This window comes from Urocampus carinirostris, chromosome 14, assembly GCF_059441175.1.
Source record: "Urocampus carinirostris isolate Australia breed hairy pipefish chromosome 14, RoL_Ucar_1.0, whole genome shotgun sequence".
NCBI classification, from domain to species: domain Eukaryota; kingdom Metazoa; phylum Chordata; class Actinopteri; order Syngnathiformes; family Syngnathidae; genus Urocampus; species Urocampus carinirostris.
Window position 1 is genome coordinate 1,383,964 of NC_142362.1, and position 23,742 is coordinate 1,407,705.

General features: G+C 42.0%; 1 protein-coding gene and 1 long non-coding RNA gene across 5 annotated transcripts in view; one reads left to right on the plus strand and one right to left on the minus strand.

The window, feature by feature from the left end:
• The window catches only part of ift88 (intraflagellar transport 88 homolog), a 29,903-nt gene that overhangs the window by 5,282 nt on the left and 879 nt on the right, over positions 1 to 23,742 (minus strand). For 3 of the 4 annotated variants that reach the window (XR_015852747.1, XR_015852746.1, XR_015852745.1), the window contains exons 1-17: positions 20,557 to 20,617; positions 20,401 to 20,470; positions 20,243 to 20,333; positions 19,900 to 20,167; positions 17,669 to 18,015; positions 17,495 to 17,565; positions 13,082 to 13,168; positions 10,085 to 10,184; positions 9,708 to 9,794; positions 8,127 to 8,313; positions 7,938 to 8,046; positions 5,818 to 5,968; positions 5,640 to 5,755; positions 5,519 to 5,571; positions 5,383 to 5,448; positions 3,868 to 3,977; positions 1,312 to 1,375 (exon numbers count right to left, since the gene is read on the minus strand). Coding sequence is in view for 1 of the 4 variants with exons in the window: in XM_088353331.1 (XP_088209457.1) it covers positions 1,312 to 1,375; positions 3,868 to 3,977; positions 5,383 to 5,448; positions 5,519 to 5,571; positions 5,640 to 5,755; positions 5,818 to 5,968; positions 7,938 to 8,046; positions 8,127 to 8,313; positions 9,708 to 9,794; positions 10,085 to 10,184; positions 13,082 to 13,168; positions 17,495 to 17,565; positions 17,669 to 18,015; positions 19,900 to 20,002; positions 20,063 to 20,167; positions 20,243 to 20,333; positions 20,401 to 20,470; positions 20,557 to 20,620; positions 22,655 to 22,708 (2,035 nt within the window). In the remaining 3 variants the exon portion in view is untranslated. Of the gene's footprint in view, positions 1 to 1,311; positions 1,376 to 3,867; positions 3,978 to 5,382; positions 5,449 to 5,518; positions 5,572 to 5,639; positions 5,756 to 5,817; positions 5,969 to 7,937; positions 8,047 to 8,126; positions 8,314 to 9,707; positions 9,795 to 10,084; positions 10,185 to 13,081; positions 13,169 to 17,494; positions 17,566 to 17,668; positions 18,016 to 19,899; positions 20,168 to 20,242; positions 20,334 to 20,400; positions 20,471 to 20,556; positions 20,621 to 22,654; positions 22,709 to 23,742 lie in introns of those variants that run through there. The other variant, XM_088353331.1, reaches the window with a different exon arrangement.
• On the plus strand, positions 14,115 to 15,236 carry LOC148352417 (uncharacterized). Its single transcript, XR_015852683.1, has 2 exons — positions 14,115 to 14,466; positions 14,862 to 15,236. It is a non-coding gene; the product is annotated as an uncharacterized LOC148352417 (long non-coding RNA).

The following is a 23,742-nucleotide window of genomic DNA, read 5'->3' on the forward strand; positions in this document are numbered from 1 at the left end:
AGATCAAGCTGAGCAGCTAGAGCAATTTGATTGGGTGAGCAGTAGGAATGGGTGGGACTATGCTAGGGGGTGCACACTCCTTCTCTTTGTGTCTCGATAGCAGTATTTTGTGACATTTTTACAAAAGAACCTTGCTCGCACCTAGTATTGAAACTGATGGGATGGTTTTAAATACATTTATTATTCATTGACTAAAATGTTAGGATTAGAATTGGAATTAGAATTGTCTTAATTATATAGGGTCCTTACAATAGAGTCTATAATTTTCCTTGCTTCAAAGAGACTTATCACCTTTGAGGAGAGGAGCTGTCCAAACCTCTCAACCATTTGCCTGCAGAGCAAAAGCTGCATTCTTCGGTTTGATCTTCCCTGTATACAATAGTGTGTCCCCTTGTCCCTTCTCCCAAGAATTCTGTGACTGAGAGGGGAGTTGTTCAAGTTTTGAGCTGAGCTGCATATATACGTCCGTTATCTCTCAAAGTATCTTTTATTCAGAAATTGAAGGTGATAAACCTCAAAGTAACCGTTATTTAGGACAAAAATGAGCCCCATGCAGTAAAATATGACATTCTTTATATAGATAAGATAGATAGATACTTTATTCATCCCCGTAGGGAAATTCACAATATATGGAAGCTCATTAAATAATGTGTTTTCACTGTTGTGACACTTTAGGATATTTACCCAGAAACGCTAGCCAAGCACATGGAGCTATTTGATTGGGCGAGTGGTAAGGGCGGGCGGAGTTAGGCACACACAGCATGCTGCCCTCTCTTTCACACGCGCTGAATGGAAAAACCTCCGTGAACTTTTCATTTGCAGTTTTTTTGTGACATTTTTCCAAAAGGACTCTGCTTGCACCTTGTTTTGAAACCATTATTTATTTAAAAAAAAAGCCTCAATGATCTTAAGTAACTGCGGGAGGGAGACGAATTTGAAGGGATATATTTGTTGATATGGGACATTATAATCATTGAATGGATTTCGAACAAATCATCAAATGACACATCGTGAAATAAAGAGCAGGTTTGTTGGATTTTGTCTTCAAATATATAGCGTGGCTCTAAATATTTTTGCTTTTATGGCTCTTTGGGCCAAAAATGTTCCCGACCCCCGCTTTACAGAAACCGGGGAAAACTCTCGGCAACGCTCGAGCTTTCTCACGTTTGCATTTGGGTCCTGAAAGTCAACAAATGCGGCGCTCACAGTGTCGTGAAGGGAAAAAGTATGAATCCCGGGTGAGCCCTTGACACAGTGTTGACTTTGTAGGTTGAGTCGTGAGTGCGTGTCAAAGAAATAAATTCATCTCACTGGCGCTTCCTGCGCTGCCTTCCCTCCGACCTCGGGCGCTGCCCTCTCGCACCGATTTCACCCTCTGTGGGAAAAAAAGAGGAAAAATGTGTTTGTTAAAAAATATGAATACTAAACTGTTGTTTAAATGTCTAAAGAGGAGATGATTTCCTTCTCATGCCATGAGGCTCTTTAACTCCACCCGGGGGAGTAAAAGCCCACATGAAACTCCATTTGCATGTTACCCTATTATTATTAAAGTGTGTATTTTTTGTAGCACTCTTTAAATACTCTATATCAACATGTTATATCGGGTATTTTTGTATTCTATCTTTTATTTTATTATTTTATTTTTCAACACGAGGATACGGCTGGAAGTGTGAATTTCCCTACGGGGATGAATAAACTATCTATCTATTATTAAGAGTTAAAGAGAAGAAATGACCAAGATGTAATACTACTTCTTTAGTACATTAAAATATATTTGAATGAGGAAGACAAATCTTTTTAACCAGTAGTGACAGCCTAGTGCACAGCTGTCAAACAGGCGGCCCGCAGGCCAGATCAGGCCCGCTAAGGGATTGAATCCGGCCCGCGAGACAACACTCAGAGAAGCGCAAGAGAAGAACAAGCTGCAGGTTGCAATATGCTAACTTGATGTTGCCAAAGCCAGGTGCCTCTCACAAAGACACTGTACTTGTATTTATCTCTCTCTCTCTCCCTTTTCCACACCTTTTCTCCCACTCTGTCTCTTTCACTCTCTGTGTCTCTCTTTTTCTCTTCCTTTGTTGCTCTTTCTCTCTCTGTGTCTTTTAACCTCTTTTGCCCTAACTTCCTTTTCTCTCTTTTCTCTTTCTCTCTTCCTACCCTTTGCGCTTTCTTTTCTCTCCTTCTGTCTTTCTATTTCTCTTTGGATTTCTTTCTTCCTCTCCCAATCTTTTCCCCCTCTCTCACGACTTTTTATCTTTTGTTTCTCACGCTCTTTCCCTCTCTCTCTTTTTCTTTCTCTTTAATCTACTCGTCCGGCCCCTGACAGAATGTTTGTTCTATCGTGTAGCCCCCGAGTTCAAATGAGTTTGACACCCCTGGCCTCGTGTGACATCAAGTGACTAATTATCGGGTCTTTTTTGTCTATGGTGACAAAAATGGTGATGTCATCTTCGGCCATTATCAGCCTCATGGTGCCACCCTACAATCAAATCCTCCACAATAATGCGCCGAGATGAATTGTATTGCCTGTGACATTGAGCAGAACGGAACACACATGAAGTAAAGCGATGACGGCATTTCTGGAACACGCAATGACGATGTTGCAACGCCGCTCGATGGATTTTGGAGTCCGAACTGGCGAGTCAAGCGCTCCTTGGCTTTTCCAACAGATCCTTGTCATGCAGTCGGTTGAGTGAGCTCATTCAAAAGCAGCTGCTTGTGATTTGACAAAGGCCTAAGTCCGTCGCTTGTGTGTGCAGGATTCAGCCACGTGCTTCTCTTAGTCTCTTAAAGCTTTCAGGCTCTTGTACAGATCTTACATTTCTATACTATTCTTCTCATTTAACTTGAGGAACTTTGTTTGGCTCTCCGCATCCAAAATTGTGAATCCAGCGTTCAGTTTTGGTTTCTGCAATACTGGGCTAAGATAGATCGATAGATAATAGATGAGATGGACTAGATAGATAATAGATGAGATAATTGAGATAGATAATGGATGAGATAGATAATAAATGAGATGAGATGGATAATAGATGAGATGAGATAGATAATAGATGATATATGAGATGGATAATAGATGATATATGATATAGAATAGATAATAGATATAGATGAGATAGATAATAGATGATATGGATAATAGATATAGATTAGATAATAGAGGATTAATGATATAGATAATAGATATAGATGAGATAGATAGCTACTTTATTCATCCCCTTAGGGAAATTAAAACTTCTAGCAGTATCTTAGTGTTGAAAAATAAAATAATAAAATAAAAGCCATAGAATACAAAAATACCCAATATAACGTCTTGATATAGAGTATTTAAATTGTGCTACGGAAAAACACACTGTCATAAAAATAGGGTAATATGCAAATGTCGGGGTGGGGTTTAAAGTGGGCTTTTACTCCCCCGGGTGGAGTTAAAGAGCCTCATGGCATGAGGAAAAAATGATCACCTCTGTCTGTCCGTGGAACAAGACTGTGACAGCAGTCTGTCGCTGAAGCTGCTCTTCTGTTTACAAAAAAGTCAGCAGCAAAGTGACATTTAGATTCCATCATAAACCTCAATGGAACTGTTATAATCTACAACACACTTCTATTCTATAGCTTATGAATGATCAATATTGTTGATGTTTTGTTAAACATCATAATGAAATCTCTGCAGAAATGTAAGGGGTGCGACTTTTCTTTTTTTTTGTTGTTAAAAAAGTAAAACATATGCAATAAATGCTTTTCCACTTCACACGTGTGTCCTACTTGTGTCTTCGTGAATCTTTTTTCATTTTCTATCTTTGTGTTTGAAGCCTCTAGGGACATCTTAAAACGTTCAAGGGGGCCGAACACTTTCGCAAGGCACTGTACCTGTTCCCGGAGCTCCTTCATCTTCTCCACCTTCTTCAGCTTGCTGGTGTAATCATGCATCTCCTCCTCCAGGCCCATATCCTGGCTAAGCCTCACCAGGAAGCGGAGACCTGAAAGCGATTCAAGTTATTTTTTGTGTCGGATGCCATGGACGGTTATTCCCTTCAAAGATTCATTATATAGCTATGCTTCAATTGGCCTCTCTAGACCTCATAGATCCATTCTAACTATGCTGCCACTGGCAGCTAGAGACTTTAAATAACAATTTTATCTAAGGTGACACAGACAGCTGCATACATCAAAAATCGGAGTTATTTTGCCATTGGCGGCCACGATGGATGTCATTTATCTGTTTTAGCTATGCTGCCATAGACATCTACAGACTTCAAAAATATTTGTCTAGCTATGCTGCCAATCACAGGCATAGACATCAAAGATCCATGTTAGCTTCGCTGCATTGACCGCTAAAGGAATTATAAATCCGTGTCACCTAAGCTGCCATAGAGGGCTACAGACATAAAATTTTCATTTTAGCTATGCTACCATGGGTGGCTACAGATTTCAGAGATCCATTATAGATATGCCATACCTGTCAAACTGTAGGTTTTTGCCACACAAAGTACGTTTATTATGCATTTTAAGACGTGTAGGTACAAGAAAATTTGTACGGGAAAAAGGCAAATTTGTCAATGATGGGTACCATCCGGTATACAACGACTATCGCCAAACGGCAAATCAATCGAGTCAAACGAGTTCGCCGCAGTAGCCTCCATCTCGGAATCGTTTTTTTTCCCTTGCAAACGAAGCGAGCGCTTTGATGCTACAGTGCGCATGCGTCTGCAGCCTCGGATTTCATGTGGTAGTTTATGTAGTGAAAGGAAGTCCGTCTCTTTTTAGAGAAGCGGCTTTTTCGGCTCAACTCATTAAAGAGAGCCGGCTCTCCAACGGCTCACTTGCTTTGATGCATTATATTACGAATTGTGGTTATCCCTTTAATCAGTATAATTACCAACAATAATTGAATGCAGAAAATGAATGAATAATTGGAGTAAGAAAATGTGTTATTCTACTTAATTATATTTGCATGTATTTTTTCCTTCTACAGTGAACGTCCAAGCGACTTCATTTTGGAACTTTTTTTATAATAAACCTCATTCACGTCGAGCAACTCAGTATCTCACAACAAAATGTTAATGAACAAGATATATGATATCACGAAACACATGTACAATATAATACATTAAACTACATAAATAAACACGTTTGAAAAAAAAAATATATAGTGTAAGATTATTTGTTATTTTGTAAGGTAAAATACAACATTTTGTAAGGGCATGGAGCCGTGGAGCTTGACAGGTATGATATGCTGCCATTAGAGGATATAGGTGTCAAATAACTACTTTAGCTATGCTATCATGGTCGGCAACAAACATCAAAGATCCATTTTGGCAAGTCTGGCAGGGATTGAGTAAACAGCGATTCATTCGTTAGAAACCAGCAAGATAATGAATTTACATTCCACGTTTTCAGGAAACCTCCGGTGAATTCCTTTATACGTGTCCAGAGCTCTTTGGTAGTTTCCTGAAAACAACAAAATAAACAACAAGTAATTTAAAAGGTGACGAGGGCAATATAGTGAAATATCCCTTACCGCTTCTCCTGTGACAACTGGCCACCATGAGTTGCCACCTCACCTGGTTCGGCCTGGGGAGACACAACACGCTCAGAGAATGTACGGATGAAAAATATCGGCGTGTGCTTAGTTGACTCACTGCACCAGGATAGCTCGGTCAAAATAATCCACGGCCTTCTCGTAGAGCTGCGTCTGCACGTAGTAGGCCGCCAACCACTCGATGACCTCCATGTTGCAGGGGAAGAGTCGGAAAGACTGGAAGAGAACGAGGACGGTGATCCCCGAAACGGCGAAAACGGGAACGTCGGGGTCGGTACCTCGCAGTAGTAATGCAGAGCCTGGGGCTTGTCCCCCTCCGAGTCGTGCAGATCCCCCAGTTTGGCCAGGGCCTCGGGGTCGTTGGGGACGGCGCTGATGACTTGAGTCAGCCACTCCGCCGCCTGCTGGTGGTCCTCCATTAGCTCGTAGCTGACGGGGTTAAGGATTCAAACAAAATCCAAACACATGGAGCAAAGAATTTCAACGTTTTGTTTTTTTTGAGCAAATAAAGGTTAATTGTAGCCTGTATCCTCCTATAAATGTCATGATTACTCATTGCACTCATCTCCCATCCAGGCTAACGACGTGTTTCTGACCACCGACCAGGTTCTGATCTCCCGTCCCGGCTAACGACCTGTTTCTGACCACTGACCACGTTCTGATCTCCTGTCCCGGCTAATGACCCGTTTCTGACTACCGACCACGCTCTGATCCCCTGCTCCGGCTATCGGCACGTTTTTTCCCGTTTGACCACGCTACGATCTATGACACAATGTCTCTTTAAGAAATATATTAGCATAACATGGGAACTATTTACGGGGCAGCACAGCGACGCAGTAGTTAGCGCATGAGCGGCACAGTTCGAAGGTCATGAGATCGAACCTCCTGTGTGGAGTTTGCAAGTTCTACCCGTGCTTGCATTGGTTTCCTCCCACATTCCCAAAAACATGCATGTCAGTTTTATTGGCCGGTTCAAATTGTGAATGAGCGAGCGAATTGTCTGTCCCTGTGTGCCCAGCGATTGGCTGGCAACCAGTTGAGGGTGTCCCCTGCCCAAAGATAGCTGGGATGGGCTCCAGCACCCCCGCAACCCTACTGTGGATAAGCGGTGCAGATAACGGATGGATGGAAGCTGTTGACCTGCACTAGCCAATGCAGCCACAAATAATGAAAACAACTTTATATTGTCAACATAATTGATGCTTTTCAGCTTGTATTTGGATTTATAAGTTCTAAAATAAAACATAAATACAGGGAGATACTTATTTCCTCTGCCTCAACATTATTCCGATGAAAAAATATGTTTCTTGGCTCAAAAAATGACAAAACACACTGCCTTGGTGGACCTTGCTCTGTACACCGAGAGCAGAAAACAGTCCAGCAGGGTTTTTTTGGTCTCTGAAGGATTTTTTATTTTATTTATTTGACTATAAGGGATTTCATATAATACAAATTACATTTGTTGAATGCAGTGGGGATTTTTTTCACAGGAGGCTAAAGGTCGAGGACAGGTCGCGCCGTTCCAAGTGTAGAGTGTTTTGGCTGGGAAATTTTGATAGCGGGGCGCTGACGAGGGAATTAGGCTTTGTTTTGATAAAGGCTTGGCATTGCTTTGAGCTGATATGAGTTTCCTTTAGACGTGGCGGCGTCTTCCGGCGAGGAGGAGGTGAAGTTGGTACCTGACTCGCCCCAAGGGGGCTGTGTGTGGGTCTTGGGCGGGGGGCCTTCGTGACGCACCGGTCAGACGAGGTGGGGAGTTCCTGGCCCGCCCATGTGGGGTGGCTGATGCCCCGACGTGTCAAAAAGACAGAAGACAGAACACGGGAGAAGAGAGACGAGAGATGGGAGGATCGACGAAGACTAATTAGACTAATTGGACAATAATTCGGCAAAAACTTTAAGAAAATAAATCTGCCCCCGTGTGTAATAAAAAAAAGAGCTAACAAATTGGTGGCCTCGACGTGACTTAAATGGGGAAGAATTTCGGCGACACCTACGTGTCTTTAATGGGAAAAGACTTTGAGAGACCACAGGAAAAGAATACAGGGGACGCAATCCTGGGTGCGCATCCGTGCGCGTTTGTCCCGATCTACACAGGTGATAAATTATAACATCGCAAATTACAGCCTGTTTTTCCTCTGGTGTGGCCGCACTCTTCTTTAAGGTAAGCACAATATTTCTCATACATTGGACACTACTAAATTGAACGGAGGAAAACGAATTTGTTTGGTTAATGGAGTCAGATAACCAATTCGAACAATTTGATAAACGCTTCATTTGTATTATAGCTTTTCCCCCTAACATCTCAAATATGACTTTTTTAAGAGAAATGATTGTATCTCTATGGGAAACCGTGACACATTTTCCACTAACGCTATTTTTTTTGGAAGTAGGATACATGTCAGCCAGCTGATACATGACCTCGGCGCTGTCCACGAGGACGGCGTTGAGCTTCAGGAAGCAGTCCAACGCGTCCTCCAGACGATTGAGTTTCTTGTACGTGAGACCTTGGCAAAGGAGGATGAGGAAAATGGAAATGAACACTCTATGCGGAAGAACAAGAAGGTGATTGGTCTGGCAAGGTTACCCAAGTTCCTTAGTGCTTCAGTGCAGGACGAGTCGTTTCTCAGCGCCTCTTTGAAGAATTCGGCTGCCTTGGAGTAGTCTTGCTTATTAAATTCCGTGTTGCCTTTGTTGACCAGAGCCCCCGGGTTGTAGCGGTCGGCCATCATGGCCAAGTCGGCGTAGTGCTCGGCTTGCTCGAAGTCTTTTTCCTGTGACGTGAGGACAAGATTGGGGTCATGAGAAAATATGACTTTTTAATATTGTATACTTTATAATATTCCATCCAGCCATCCATCCATTAGCTGCAACGCTTATCCTCAGTAGGGTCGCGGGGGTGCTGGAGCCCATCCCAGCTATCTTCGGGCAGTGGCAGGGGACACCCTGAATCGCAGGGCACACAGGGACAGACAACTTGCTCGCTCATCTACACCTATGGACAATTTGGCTTGGCCAATTCACCTGAAATGCATGTTCAGGAATGTGGGAGGAAACCGGAGTACCCGGAGGAAACCCACGCAAACACAGGGAGAACATACAAACTCCGCACAGGAAGTCCGGCAGCTGGATTTGAACCCATGACCTCAGAACTGTGCACTAACCACTGCGCCGCCGTGCTACCCTTTATAATATTCCAAACAATAATAATCTAAATACCTTATATCTTTGGGAAACTATCACCCATTTTCCATTGCTGATGATTAAAATAATGTAATGTCAGACTGGTATGATAATGATCTGAGTTACTCTGGATCTCGAATACTTCCTTCCTTCATCATTTAGCTTAGAATAATTATTTGGTCCTTAAAAACACTGTGGTTTTGTTTTTAGTTTTGGGCTGAATAGAAAAGGCATGTGCAATACTTTTTTTCCGGAATTTTTTTCCCCCTGTATAAATATATATATATATATATTTTTTTCCCTATATATATTTTTTTCTTTTCCTATATATTTTTTTCCCTCCCCCTATATATATATATATATATATATATATATATTTTTTTTTTTTTTTCCTATATATATATATATATATATATATATATATTTGTTTTCCTATACATACATTTTTTTCCTATATATGTATTTTCCTATATATATATATATATATTTGTTCCTATATATATCTTATTTTTTTTTCCTATATATTTGTTCCCCCTATATATATATATTTTTTTTTCCTATATATGAATTAACTTACTTATTTATGATTTGTATTTCTTTTCTTTTAAGAATTAGTTTTTAAAACAATAAGGTAACAATTTTGTATTTAAAAAAAAAACAACCTTATTTCCCTTTCCATTCTACAGAAGATTTTTCGAATAACTTTAAAAACAAAATTTAGCACAAGTTCAAATTTCCTTCAACTATAGGACATTTTCTTCAAAACGGGACATTTCTAGGTCGTATTTATCCTCAAATGTTTTTGTATTTGATTTTGTATCCTGGAGTGGCATGTCTCATCTTGTTATCAATGTACTCAATGTTGTAAGTGGATTCTATTTAAATGAGAGACAGCAATTCAATTGTCAGTAAATCCTTGTTGTTCAGTTTGGGTCCTAGAAATGAAAATGTCTTTTTGATCAATAATCATCAATAAAAGACTCACCAAAAAGAAGAGAGCGGACAGGTTGGTGGAAGCTGCACTTTTGACTCTGCTTTCCTTCTTCTCAAAGGTCTTCAGTATGGTCACCGCCTGTTCGACACCACAAAATGAGGGAGATCTAAAAAAGGTGAAACTGGTTCTCTCATATGAACTGTACATAGTAATGCTACTGGACACGAGCGATGAAGAAAAAAAGCAGAAGGCACACATACCTCAGCCTTATGCATGCAGATGAGCGAGTGGAGGAACACGGGAACAAAAGAAAGCATGAAGTCAATGAGAATGAGCAACAAGCTGTTCAGAAGATAAAAGAACCAAAGCAATATGCTGGGAAAGAATTGGCACACCAGGAGCAAGGACCCCGACTTGCGGTTGGATACCTGGTTAAAGTCCTTCTGACGGAGGTAGGTGATGGCTTTGTTGATCTCCAAGTCGTTGGCCAGCTCCACGTACTGAGAGGTCTTCACCATGTCCACACACCTCAACGTTTAAACGACATATTACGTGTTGAATGCCGTGTCATTTCTATGCAGACAATGCATATCTAAAGAGGAAACCGAATTACAGGAAAACAATAGTGTTGCCTGTGGTGTTCCGCAGGGTTCAGTACTTCGCCCCCTTAATTTCAGCATTTACATGCTTCCATTATGTGATATTATTCGCATACTTCTTATAATATCAGTTTTCTTTGCTACGCAGATGACACTCAACTATATCTTCCACTGGAGGAATCTGCCACACTAAAGTGTGGAAATTTGGAGGCCTGCCTCACTGAGATAAAAGAATGTCACTCCACTTTTTGCACCATAACTCTGAAAAGACCAAAATGCTAGTTATTGGTCCATCTCAATGCCGTGACTTGTTCTCAAAAACTGCTCTGAACGTTGACAAATGTAAGATCACCCAGAGTGACTCAGTCAAAAATTTGACCCCAATCTGTCCTTTTAAACACACGTGAAGAATATTACTAGAACCACTTTCTTCCATCTTCGCAACATTGCTAAAATCCGTCCTATGCTGTCTCAGTCGGATGCGGAGATTATAATTCATGCATTTGTTACCTCCCGTCTCGGTGACTGTAATGCACTACTCTCCGGTCTCCCCAAGTCCAAAATCAAGAGCCTTCAGCCGGTAAAAAATGCTGCAGGCATGTTTCTAACTAAGACAAGAAGGTTTGATCACATGACCCCGATTTTAGCGAACCTGCATTGGCTCCCTGTTAGCTTAAGATGAGATTTCAAGGTTCTGTTTGTAGTATACAAAATCATGTATGGACTTGCCCCCTCATATCTTTCAGATATAATTTCCCCCTATGTTCCGGTCCGGAGCCTTCGCTCTGAAAATGCTGGTCTACTCGTGATCCCAAGAGCCAAGAAGAAATCCGACAGTGTTTTCCATTGGGGGGCCTGGTGCTTTGGAATGCTCTTCCCCCTGAGATTGGATCTGCAACCTCAGTGGAAATGTTTCAATCTAAGCTTAGTCAAGTCAAGTCAAGTCATTTTTATTTGTATAGCCCTAAATCACGAAGAGTCTCAAAGGGCTTCACAGATTGTTACACTATATTACACAAACTATTTTCAACCGACAAGAGGAGTAGGTTATTCATATGCAATGGAGTAGAAGTGAGTTTTAAGTTTAGATTTAAACATTTCCACTGAGGTTGCAGATCGAATCTCAGGGGGAAGAGCATTCCACAGCACCGGTGCCCGGATGGAGAACGCTCTCGAACCAGCAGAAGACTTTTTTGCTCTCGGGATCATCAGAAGACCAGCACTCTCAGATCGTAGGCTTCGGACCGGGACATAGTGGCAGATCAGATCTGAAAGATAAGAGGGAGCAAGTCCATGTATGATTTTGTACAATACTAAGAGAACTTTGAAGTCACATCTTTGGCTAACTGGGAGCCAATGCAGGTTAGCCAAAATCGGTGTTATGTGATCGTACTTTTTTGTCCTGGTTAAGAGCCTCGCTGCGGCATTTTGTACTAGCTGAAGAGACTTGATTCTGGACTTCGGGAGACCGGAGAGTAGTGCATTGCAGTAATCGAGACGGGAGGTAACAAATGCATGAATTATTGTTTCCGCATCAGACTGAGACAGTATTGAACGGATTTTAGCAATGTTGCGAAGATGGAAGAAGGCAGTTCTAGTAATTTGCTTTACATGCATCTCAAAGGATAGATCAGGGTCAAATATGACACCTAAATTTTTAACTGAGTCACTCTGTGTGATGTGACATTTGTCAATGTTCACAGCAGTTTTTGAGAATAAGTCCCGGCATTTAGAAGGACCAATGACTAACATTTCAGTCTTTCCAGAGTTAAGACGCAAGAAATTGAGTGACATCCACTCTTTTATCTCAGTGAGACAGGCCTCCAAATTTCCACAGTTTAGTGTGGAAGATTCCTCCAACGGAAGATATAGTTGAGTGTCGTCTGCATAGCAATGGAAGCTGATATTGTACTTGCGAATAATATCACCTAATGGAAGCATGTAAATGTTGAAAAGTAGGGGGCCGAGCACTGAACCCTGCGGAACACCGCAGGTAACATTAAAGGGCTCAGATGTCGTTTCACCATATTTAACACAGTGCGTCCTATCTGAGAGGTAGGATTTGAACCACGAGAGGACAGCTCCTGAGAGACCAATCCATTTTTCCAACCGTTCTAGTAGCACTGTGTCAAAAGCAGCACTAAGATCCAGCAGCAGCAAAAGTGATGAAGCGCCAGAATCCATTGACATTAGGAGATCATTTGTTACCTTGATCAGAGCTGTCTCAGTAGAGTGGTTAGCCCTGAATCCTGATTGCATGGATTCAAAAAGGTTATTCTCGGATATGAAAGCATTCAGCTGCTGTGCCACTACTCTTTCGAGTACTTTAGAGAGGAAAGGTAGGTTTGACACAGGTCTGTAATTACTTAATATTTCTGGATCAAGGTTGGGTCGTTTCAGTGTGGGTTTAATAACGGCGGACTTAAAAGCTGCTGGAACTACACCTGAGGAGAGTGATGTATTTATAATATTTAGAACTGAAGGCCCAAGGACGCTAAAAAGACTTTTAAACACGCTTACAACACACTTCTATTCTATTGCATATGAATAAACTATATTTTACCATATAAAAACTCTGGCTGGCCTCCCGGGGTTTAATTGTTTTCTGCCAGGGTCTCAAACATTTTTAAAAAAGACTTTTGGTCAATCGGTTGATTCGTTAGTGTTTTTGTCGGCTAAACAGAGGAAGGGGTCGGTAAGGGGCTGCCGCAGCAGCACATTGAGCGCAGGAACGGTTCAAAAGGGATTGCAGTACAGAGGACAAAAAGGAGATTTTAAAAATGGAGTCAATTGAAATATCATTCTCCTCATATTAAAAACACACACCAGTCAAATCCAGCAGCAAAAGAGGACTCAATGGCCGGTGCTATGAGCTTGGCTGCAGTCATCACATGTTTCTCAGCACGCACTTTCCTGTAGGAAAAAATCATTTACAGTGACTTGCGAAACCATTTGGCCCCCTTGAACTGTGTGACCCTTTGCCACATTTCAGACTTCAAACAAAAAGATATAAAACTGTCATTTCTTGTGAACAATCACACAATCATGAAGTGGAACAGACGGTATTGGATATTTCAAACTTTTCTAACAAATAAAAAATGAAAAAGTGGGTGTGCAAAATGATTCAGCCCCATTGAGTTAATACTTTGTAGCGCCACCTTTCTATGCGATTACAGCTGCAAGTCGCTCAGGGTATGTCTCACATCTAGAAACTGATATTTTGGCGCATTCCTCCTTGCAAAACAGCTTGAGCTCAGTGAGGTCGGATGGAAAGCGTTTGTGAACAGCAGTTTTCAGTTCTTTCCACAGATTCTCAATTGGATTGAGGTTCGGACTTTGCCTTGGTCATTCACACACCTTGATGTTTTTTGGTGAACCGTTCCATTGTAGCTTTTGCTTTATGTCTTGTTGAAAGACAAATCTCAGTCCCAGTCTCAGGTCTTCTGCGGACTCCATCAGGTGTTCTTCCAGAATGGTCCTGTATTTGGCTCCATCAATCTTTCCATCAATTTTAACCATCTTTCCACTCTTCCATAAGGGCCAGATTTGTGCAGTATACGACTGATTGTTGTCCTATGGATTCTCCAACCTCAGCTGTAGACCTCTGCAAGCGGCAGTAGCTCAGGAGGTAGAGCGATCGTTTTAGGATTAAGGGATCCCAGTTCGAATCCCGGCTTGTCCGTGTTACATGCCGAAGTGTCCTTGGGTAAGACACTGAACCCCCAATACCCCCAATAAGCAGGTTAGCGCCTTACATGGCAGCACAGATCACGGCCGCTATTGGGAAATGTGAAGCACACTGTAAAGCGCTTTGGGAAGTCATTGGCCCAATCCCATTTCTCTCACTCGGCCCTGAGAACCCTCCAGTGAGGTCCCTCGATAGAGGAGTGCCCTCCGCGAGTTGAGTGCAAAGTGGAGATGGTTTGGACAAGACTTGCAAGGTTCCACCCCTGTCCAGGAGATGGCGGTAATATTAATTGGCTGTAGACCTCAGTGACGTATTGGTCTACGTCACATGTAAACAACTCGAGTCTCAACCTGTGGTGTGTCAGTTGGAGAGTTCGTGCAACGTTAAAAATGCCCGCTACGGCTGTGTTATTACCGATTGCCTGAAAGCTCATCATCTTTTCCGTGTCTCCAATCAACGGAGGAGAAATGTGCTATACTGAAGACAGCTTCGGCGCTATGTAGTGCTGATTCATCTTTACAAGGTACGTACACTCATTAAAAAAATGACCCGTTCGGTCAAATACAGTAAAAAGTTAACATACAATGCACGTTCACATAATACCTTATGTTTGTGTAGACATAAATGGCAATCTACTTATTAGTATCTTAATGCCATTTTATGACATATAGTAGGGGTCTTTAGTGTGTGACATGATGAAAAGTAAACACACACAAGAACAGTCCACCTGACCCTTAAGCTGACATAATATCGTCACCAAACTTCCCTGTACGACCCAAAAACCTTAGTTCATAAGGAATTTAATTCAAAAGAGTTGTCATTGGATATAAAAAAGGTCATTTCAACATTTTTTCATGATGCTTACATCATCTATGCCCACATTTATGTCTAAATTGTGTGTTATCTATTGTGTTCCAGAGTGGCTGTCCCATAAGCGTGGACAGGTTGGACAGGAATGTTCCCATCCTGTGCTTATGGTTCGATGTGAAGTCAAAACTCATTCAGGACTTAAGGTTGAGCAAAAAGGTCATGTGGGCCCTGCAGGAGCTGCTAAGAGGGAACAGGGCCATGGCTGGAGGTCCTGATCTACGTGTACTGGCTGGCCCACGGTCTGTCCTACCGTGTGGTGTCACGGGTCTTCAGGGTTCCCAGGTCCACCATACACAGAATTGTCCACAGTTAATATGGAATAAATTGCCCAAAAGCCATGTTTTAGGCTTTGGAAGTCAGACCCACATTTGCGTTCCGTGCTTTTCTGCATTACTATTCAATAAACATCTTTATTTTGAGTAACACCTTGGTGGTTTATTTCATAATGATGTGAGATACTGTGTGTGAACTATGTGACTGTTGGACAGAAAACAACTACAAATCACTCCAGTTTAAATAATAGTTTACTTTCAGAAAAACAAAATCACATTGGGCCGAAATACATAATAGTAAATAAATAATATGTCACAAATTGTAACAAAAATATACCAATACTTCCATAAAGCTGGAAAACACAAACTGGAAGTTCATTGAGTTCTTAATAAAATAAAATATTTTCCTTTTATAAAACAAAGGGAAACATTGCAGGGATGTCACTGTTCTGGAAATTTGTCCACGAGCTTCCCAAAAAGGACGGGAACCGCTCAGTTTTGGCCACAGTTTCCTCGAGCCTTTTCCTCACTCCGGCAGACTCCGCTTTCAAAAAGTCAAGGAGTGTATCGTGCTTCCTTTTTTTTCTGGGTGATTTGGGGTTTGGCGCCGGATTAGAAGATGCCAACGACGTGCCCGTCGGTGTGGATGGCGTGGTAGCTGTGATGGTGGCCAGCTCTTCCACGGGACGTTCTACAGTGGCCTTTAGGTTGGGTGGAAAAAACAAGAATTACTTAATGCTTGTGTATTGCACAAAAACAACTGTGTATAGGATGCTCAACAAGTTGATGTGAGAAATTATAGGATGTGTTCTGGATAATTATTTGATAGTGAATAGATACACAAAATTGACATGTTATTCTTATGGCTGTAAGAGCCTTCTATTGGCCAGCATCACATATGCTTTAGAATTGTCTCCACATTTGGACAACATTTTGAGAAGGTAATTAGTTTACTTAATATGTGTTTACAGAGAAGGCAGTGGACTGTGTGATAGTAATTTGTTTCAACTGTATTTCCACGTGAAATTCGGAGACATTACTCATAATGCATGATGAAAACTAATGCATTCTGATCTCACATGAAATAATCATATTGTAAATAAAACACGACAGCCGAAATTGTGACTATGCTCCTTTAGCGACTGGGCATGTAGATGTAAAAAGCACGACTCGTTTAAGATACAAACAGGGATGGGCTGAACCGTGGTTTTCTGCACAGTTATCCTACTTTACAGTTTGTAGCGTGAAGATTTTTTTTGGGCAGCTCCCTCGGTAGACTTGTGCACTTCGTAAAGTAGCGATTTTGCAATGTTCATGTTTTAACGCGAAAATACGATTTTCTATTGCATTTATGTCTAACTAAGATATCTCAATACATTTCGTTGCAAATAGATGCGCGGTTGTGGAAAACTACTTACATTTGTGCGGTTCCTTTCCGGGCATGTTTGTTGATATTGAGAATTTGCAAAGCCTTCTGGGTAGTCACTTCGCTGCCAAGTGAGGTCGAGAGCCCCCTCGGTCTTGAAGTGGCTACGACATGGTTTGAGGGCACTTCTGCCTCGGTCTTGAGAGTATCGGGACACACCCCATTTTCACGTGAACGCGCAAACCGAGTGACTAGGGCACATAGCGAGTGAAAGTGCGAAGAATGGGACTCAGCCATTGACTTGAAAAGCGCTATAGAAATGCAGATCATTTCATTGCAGTTCATCCAGAGTGATCATGGGCCTCTTGGCTGCATCTCTGATCAGTTTTCTCCTTGTATGAACTGAACGTTTAGGGGGACGGCTCGATCTTGGTAGATTTTCAGTGGTCTGATACTCCTTCCATTTCAATATCATTGCCTGCACAGTGCTCCTTGGGATGTTCAAAGCTTGGGAAATCTTTTTGTATCCAAATCCAGCATTAAAATTCTCCACCACAGTATCTAGGAACTGCCTGGTGTGTTCCTCATTCTTCACGATGTTCTCTGCGCTTTAAACAGACCTCTAAAAAAAACACAGTGCAGGGCCCTTTATACAGAGACTTGATTACACACAGGTGGATTCCATTTAACATTGTTAGTCATTTAGATCAACATTAAATCATTCAGAGATCCTCACTGAACTTCTGGACAGAGTTTGCTGCAATGAAAGTAAAGCGGCTGAATCATTTTACACAGCCACCTTTTCATTTTTTATTTGTTAAAATGAAGTTTAAAATATCCAATAAAGTGTGTTCCACACCATGATTGTGTCCCACTTGTTGTCGATGCTTCACAAGAAATGACAGTTTTAGATCTTTATGTTTGAAGTCTGAAATGTGGCAAAAGGTCACGAATTTCAAGGCGGCCAAATAGCTTCGCAAGCCACTGTATAAATGTATTCAATCATGTCTCTCCTAGTCAATGCGCTCTTTTGTTTTACTTACAAATCTCTCTCCATTTGGTGCAGCTCGTCATTCTTGATGGCCTCGATCAACATGTTAGACATCAAGTCATCCTGAAATAAATGGCATTGAAGAGACTTTTAATGGACAACCGAAAGAAGGAGCTGCTTTAAACAGGAGAATGGATTATAGAACAGATTCAAGCGTTTGACTCACGTTAACAGCAATGTACTTGTCTTCGTTCTGCACGTACAGAGGTACGTCCAGAAGCTTCTGGAAGGCATTCTTCATCCCTTCTGAATCGCGGATGGCGTAGTAGCAGAGGATGAGGTTGTAGCCGGTCCTGATGTTGGCGCTCTTGCCCATGATGTGTTCGAAAGAGGCCGCCGCGTCGGAGTACTGGCCCAGGAGCACAAAGACGGTGCCGATATTCTGCATTATTTTGATCCTCAACTCCTTGAAGTCATCAGAAATGTGGTCCAGGGCCATGCGGTACAACTTGATAGCCTTGGGGTAGTTCTTCTGTTTCACCCAGATGTTGGCCATGTTCACCCTCAGACGACCTGCACAGTAGCAAAACGTCATTATGAAACTCAGGAGACTGGTTTACGAAAAATGAAGATGAAATAGTCGATGTGCACAGACGCAAGTAGCTCTTACTCATGAAGGATTTTATACATTTGACTATAAAGGATTTTATACGATTGAATACAAGTTACATTTATTGAGTTTAATGCAAGATATTCACTGACTGTTTTTATTCAAGGTACATTAGAAGGTTAGGCTGTTTGGAATGCATCAAACGTATTTCTGATAACGGAATTCCTGTGAGTGCTGACGGAGAAGGCCAGACGCGCAAGGACAGACATCGCTACGCCATTCGGCGAGGAGGTGGTGAAGCCCAGGGGGGGCTTCCCTGGCACGCCCATGGGAGGAGCTGGCACGCCATTGTGTGGGGAGAAGATGGCCAATAAGAATAAAGCTAAAGGACTTAAAGAGAGGCTTCCCAGAGACTCAGACGACACTAATTTGACTAATTCGGCTGTATTCGATGGAGAACACTTAGTTTAATTGCTAAAGAAATTGAATCTGCCTCTGTGTGAAAATGTCGGCTATTCTTGTCCATCTTTTCCATCAAGAAACGAGCGCACATTGTTGGGTGAATGTTAATGGAGTCGGATAACTAATTCGAACAATTTGGTAAACAATACATTTTAATATTCAAATTCCTAACACTCAACAGGCAACACGTTAGAGCTAAGATTCATGGCCCGAGCCCGAACCCAAGGCAATTTCGGGCCGGGTCGGGCCTGAAATGTCAGTCATACGGTCGGGTTCGGTCCTGCTTTTTTTTTTTTTTTTTTTTTTTTTTTTTTTTTTTTAATGAATTAATAATTATAAATATATGTTCATTAAAAATATATACTTAAACTATGTATGGATACTAGACCAAGGAATACTTGTTATAAAATAAATAATTTGGATAAAACGGAGAAGGAGCTGTAATTGCTTTTAACGGAGCCAGAGCATGCTCTGTGCACGTGACGTGACGTGAATGCTGTCCTCTTAATAATCTTCCCCTCCGCAAATTCGCGTGATTTTGGCCTGGTATCCCCGATATGGAGTCGGACCAACAAGAAGTTAAGGATAAACTCAAGAGAGGAGAACTGACGAGGAAAACGCACTCTGGTAAGAGTTTTAATAAGCGTTTTATATAGAATACGATCGCTTTTGTCGGAAGTGTACATTGACGTTGGTGACATTTTCATCCGCGTTAAAAAACGCAATTTGCAGAATAAAATCACGCTTTATTGTTTAAATAAACGCGTTATATAGACTAGGATCTCCCAATTATTATAATTAGCTCGCTTTATTGTTTTAATAAGCGTTTTATATAGAATACGATCAGGGGGGGGGGGGGATTTGCATAGGAGTCGGAAAAGGGCACAACACGTCAAACCCCCTGCGCTAAAATCTTAAGGACGTACTACTACTGCTGCTGTGGATTATGGCCCAATGATCAAGTCGTCAAAATGACGGACGCCCTTAAATGTTTTCGCTACCTCAAAAAAAAAAAACCGTCAATGACAGATTGTCGCTTAATGTAACATCTGCAGTGCAGACACAGAAATATAAAAGATGTAAATGTTTATACAGTTTTATTTAACTTAGTCCTAGATGTTGTAACAAAAGGCAGAGTTTAATTTGTTATCATAAATCACCCCTCCTTATAAATAAAATATGTAATTTCGGGCCCCCTCGGGCCGGGCTTGCAAATCCAGTTAATTAGTCGGGCTCGGTCCGGGTCGGGTTTAATACCCCTCGGGCCTGCGTCGGGCTCGGGTGCTTTTTTTGGGCCCGATCTTACCTCTACAACACGTCGGTAACCCCGTATTGAAATAAATACTAGAACAAAAAAGATTTCTAATCAGGCATGCAAGGCCTACCTGCATTGTTAAACACCTTGTTCCTGACAATGAGTTGGTAGCTGCTCAGAGCTTCTGGGTACATCTCGTTATTTTCATACTGGTTCGCCAGGTTGAGCAGAACCTGAAAAACAACAGCATTTAATATCTCCGCCTGCATCACCGGTACAATTCTACAACTCACAGCGTAGGTGAGATCGATGTTGATTTGTTCTCCGTTGCCCGATTGCTCCCTCTGCCTCACTAACACTTTCTCCTTCCTCTCAGCCTCTTTGGCCTTTTCCAGAGCCTGTAAAAAAACAGACAATATGAAATATTCTATCTCCATGAATGATGATTTTTGTTATGTTTTCAAGAGTCTGACCAGCTGCGAGTTGCCCGTGCTCTGCGCCACGCAGCTCTCAGTGATCAGGTCGTTGACTTTTTTCTCCAAGAGCTTTATCTTCTCTTCGGGCCTAATAAAACAGAAGTCAAAACATCTCGAGAAGGTTTTGATAGACGGTAATCGAAATCTCGACTCACAAATCCTCTCTCTTTTCCTCCAATGCGGGTGCAGCGCTTCTCGACTGGCCGAGAGGGTCAAAAGCTGTGCCTGAGCATAAACATGAAATGAGTCATTTCTGCTAAGGATTTGAAGTTGCTAGTAAGTACCAGAAAAAGGGTATAAAATAAACTCACCGTGTGCTCGAGAAGAGGTAAAGCCCGCCGCTCTGACTGCTGACATGGGCCGGGATACTCCATCCTGAAAACAGAAATAACAAATGTCAAAATAGCCTTACGGTTTTTCAATTATACGTACAGCTTTTTAGTGGCCAAATTCAAGCACTTTCGAGGCCAGTTTTTCAATTTCTCCAGTACCATTTAAAGAAGAAATATGGTGTCAATAGTCAAGTGATGTTTATTCGTATGGTCCTTATTCACAAAAAATCTTAAAGGGCTGCACAGATCAAAGTCTATTGCAGACTACAGACTATTAGGATAGATAGATGTCTAGATAGATGTCTACATAGATAGATGTTCCAGATCGATAGATGTCTAGATAGATGGATAGATAAATAGATACTTTATTCTTTATTATGACACCCTCCCCTCATCTAAAACCTACATGAGGGCAGATAATACACATCTTAATCATCGGGAAAACTCGAAACGCGAGATCAAAACAACAATGGCAGATCTGCCTGACAAAAAGTTTGGAAAGCGGTAAATCTTTGTTAAAAAAAAAGTAATCAGGTGATAATGACAACTTGGGTGTCAAAAAAGTTGCGTCTAGGACGCAGGGGACGCGGGCAAACCAGAACACTGATTATGAGGCGGGTCCAAGAACCACCCCTCAAACCCTACCGCCCCATTGGAAGTACGACCCGACCGGATGCAGTTCCCCCACCACCGCCCACCGACCAGAACCCTGCTCCACCTGTTTGAACAGGCGGACGAGAGTATCCGACAACGAGCGGTCCGACAACCGGGTCCATCCCCCAGCTAGTTAACACCGGTTATTGTAATGGCGTCCAGCTGGATTTCACTTAGCAGTGGTCGTTGTTGGAGCTTCTGACCACCATTACCAAGCATTGTAGTATCTTCACTTTGAGACTTTTGTCTTAAGTGTTCCGACTTTCATCTGCTGGGTCATTACCCCCTTGACTGGGAACCGGAAGCTTATTTTCAGGATCGACCACATCCGCCGCCACCATCATCATCTATGTTGATTCCCTTGCAACGTCCCTTGTAGCGTGGTCATCCTGGAGGGGAGATGACCTCATTTGCGGTCCCTTCTCAATGCTTCTTCATTTCCTCATGCCAAGTTTTTCCTTGCCCTTAGGTTTTAGTTTAGAGGATGGTGTAATAATAGTCTCTCATCTGAACGCAAGCGTGGGGAGAGCATGCGGGCTCCACACGGGGTAGCTGGACTTGAACCCTGAACCTATGCACCACGGGTCTGCGCGCTAACCACCCAGCCGCCATGCCGCCTCCATATCGATATAGTTAATATTATTTCTATTAAGCCCCAACCCTTTTTCTTATCCTTAAGTTTCATATTTTGTCTTTTCTTCTCCCCTGGATGGTATGAACGTGTGGCTAAGTGTGTTGTTCAGGTGGGAAATCTCATTCTTACAAAATCGATTTTCAATGGAGACCCTAATGCTTACGGTCCCCTTCGAATGTCCGTACCACCATTAAAGAGAAAACGTAAATCCAAATATTGGAATTAAAAAACTTGGCAGTATTCATCTTTGCTATTTTCGTAAAAAACGTATAAAGACCTTCCATATGTTCAGGTATTTCCACGATTCCGTCTCGATATTCCACGAACAATACCAGAAATCGTGTTTGTTTAAAATGGTGGCAGGGTATAAATTTGTTTTATAGAAAGATCGCAAATATAGAGATGGTACGCAAATTGACAATTGTTTCAGCTTGAAGTGAAAAAAACGATCACAAATATATGTCAAAGAAATAAAATTTTCCTGCGCAAATACAAAATACCGTGGTGACGTCTTTGACCAGTGTTCATTTGAAGAGATCGAAATTCTGACTATTTTAGAGATTTTCTTTTTAAAATTGATTTACCTGGTACAGTGGAGTAGCGGAGGGATGCAGAAGAGGGAGGAGACAGTAGATTTAAATGAAAAGTGATTTCAAACTGTTAAAGCTTTGAGACTTTTTGTGATACAAGGCTATACAAATAAATATGACTTGAATTGACTTGACAGCCCTTTGAGACCTTTGTCGTTAAGGGCGTCACACATAAAAATGACTTGACATGAAAAATTACCTGCACAGCTCCAGTCATGGGTCGCCCGATTGAAGAAGTCAAGGCCATCCGGGCCTGATGAGTGTCAAAATAAAAATTGAAATTTAGAAATCAGTTTTACATAGAATCCCTTTGTTAAAAAATGACTACTATTGAAAGATTTTACTATAAAGGATTTTATACAAGTTACATTTATTGAATGCGATGAAGATTTTTCACAGGGAAGGCTTAAGTTCACTGACAGGTCACCCCATTCTGATTGTGAATGTTTCGTTTAGTTAATGAAATGAAATGATCTGCATTTATATAGCGCTTTTCAAGTCAATGACTTCCCAAAGCGCTTTACATTGTGCTTCACATTTCCCAATAGCGGCCGTGATCTGTGCAGCCATGTAAGGCGCTAACCTGCTTATTGGGGGTATCGGGGGTTCAGTGTCTTACCCAAGGACACTTCGACATGTAACACGGACAAGCCGGGATTCGAACTGGGATCCCTTAATCCTAAGACGATCGCTCTACCTCCTGAGCTACTGCCGCACCAACAGGACTCTGACGGAGAAGGCCAGGCACTGATTTGATAATCGTTCGGGGTCCAGACATTGCGGAGACGAGGTGGAGTGCACGTGGGGAGTCTATGGCCCGCCCATGGGAGGAGTCGGCACGCCCATGAGAGGAGTCAGCATGCCCATTGGAGGAGCCGACACGCCAGCTTGGGAAAACGGCATGGGCCGGGAGAAAGGAAGGAGATCGCGAGGGACAATCGAGAGAGAGGCTCGACGAAGAGCGACACTAATTCGACTAGTTCGATGGAATTCACTTAGTGTATAATTTAAAAAATTAAATCTGCCCCCGTGTGGAAATGCCGGTCTCTTGTTCATTTTTCCATAAAGAAACGAGCATGCATTGTTAGGCGAATGTAAGTTGTGTTTACTTAATGGAGTCAGATAACTAATTCAAACAATTTGGTAAACGATACATTTTAATAGTTTAATTCCTAATACTAGGGCAGCACGGCGGGGCAGTGGTTAGCGCTTGTGCGGCACAGTTCATGTCATGGGAACCTGTCGTGGGTTCAAATCCAGCTCCAGACTTCCTGTGCGGAGTTTGTA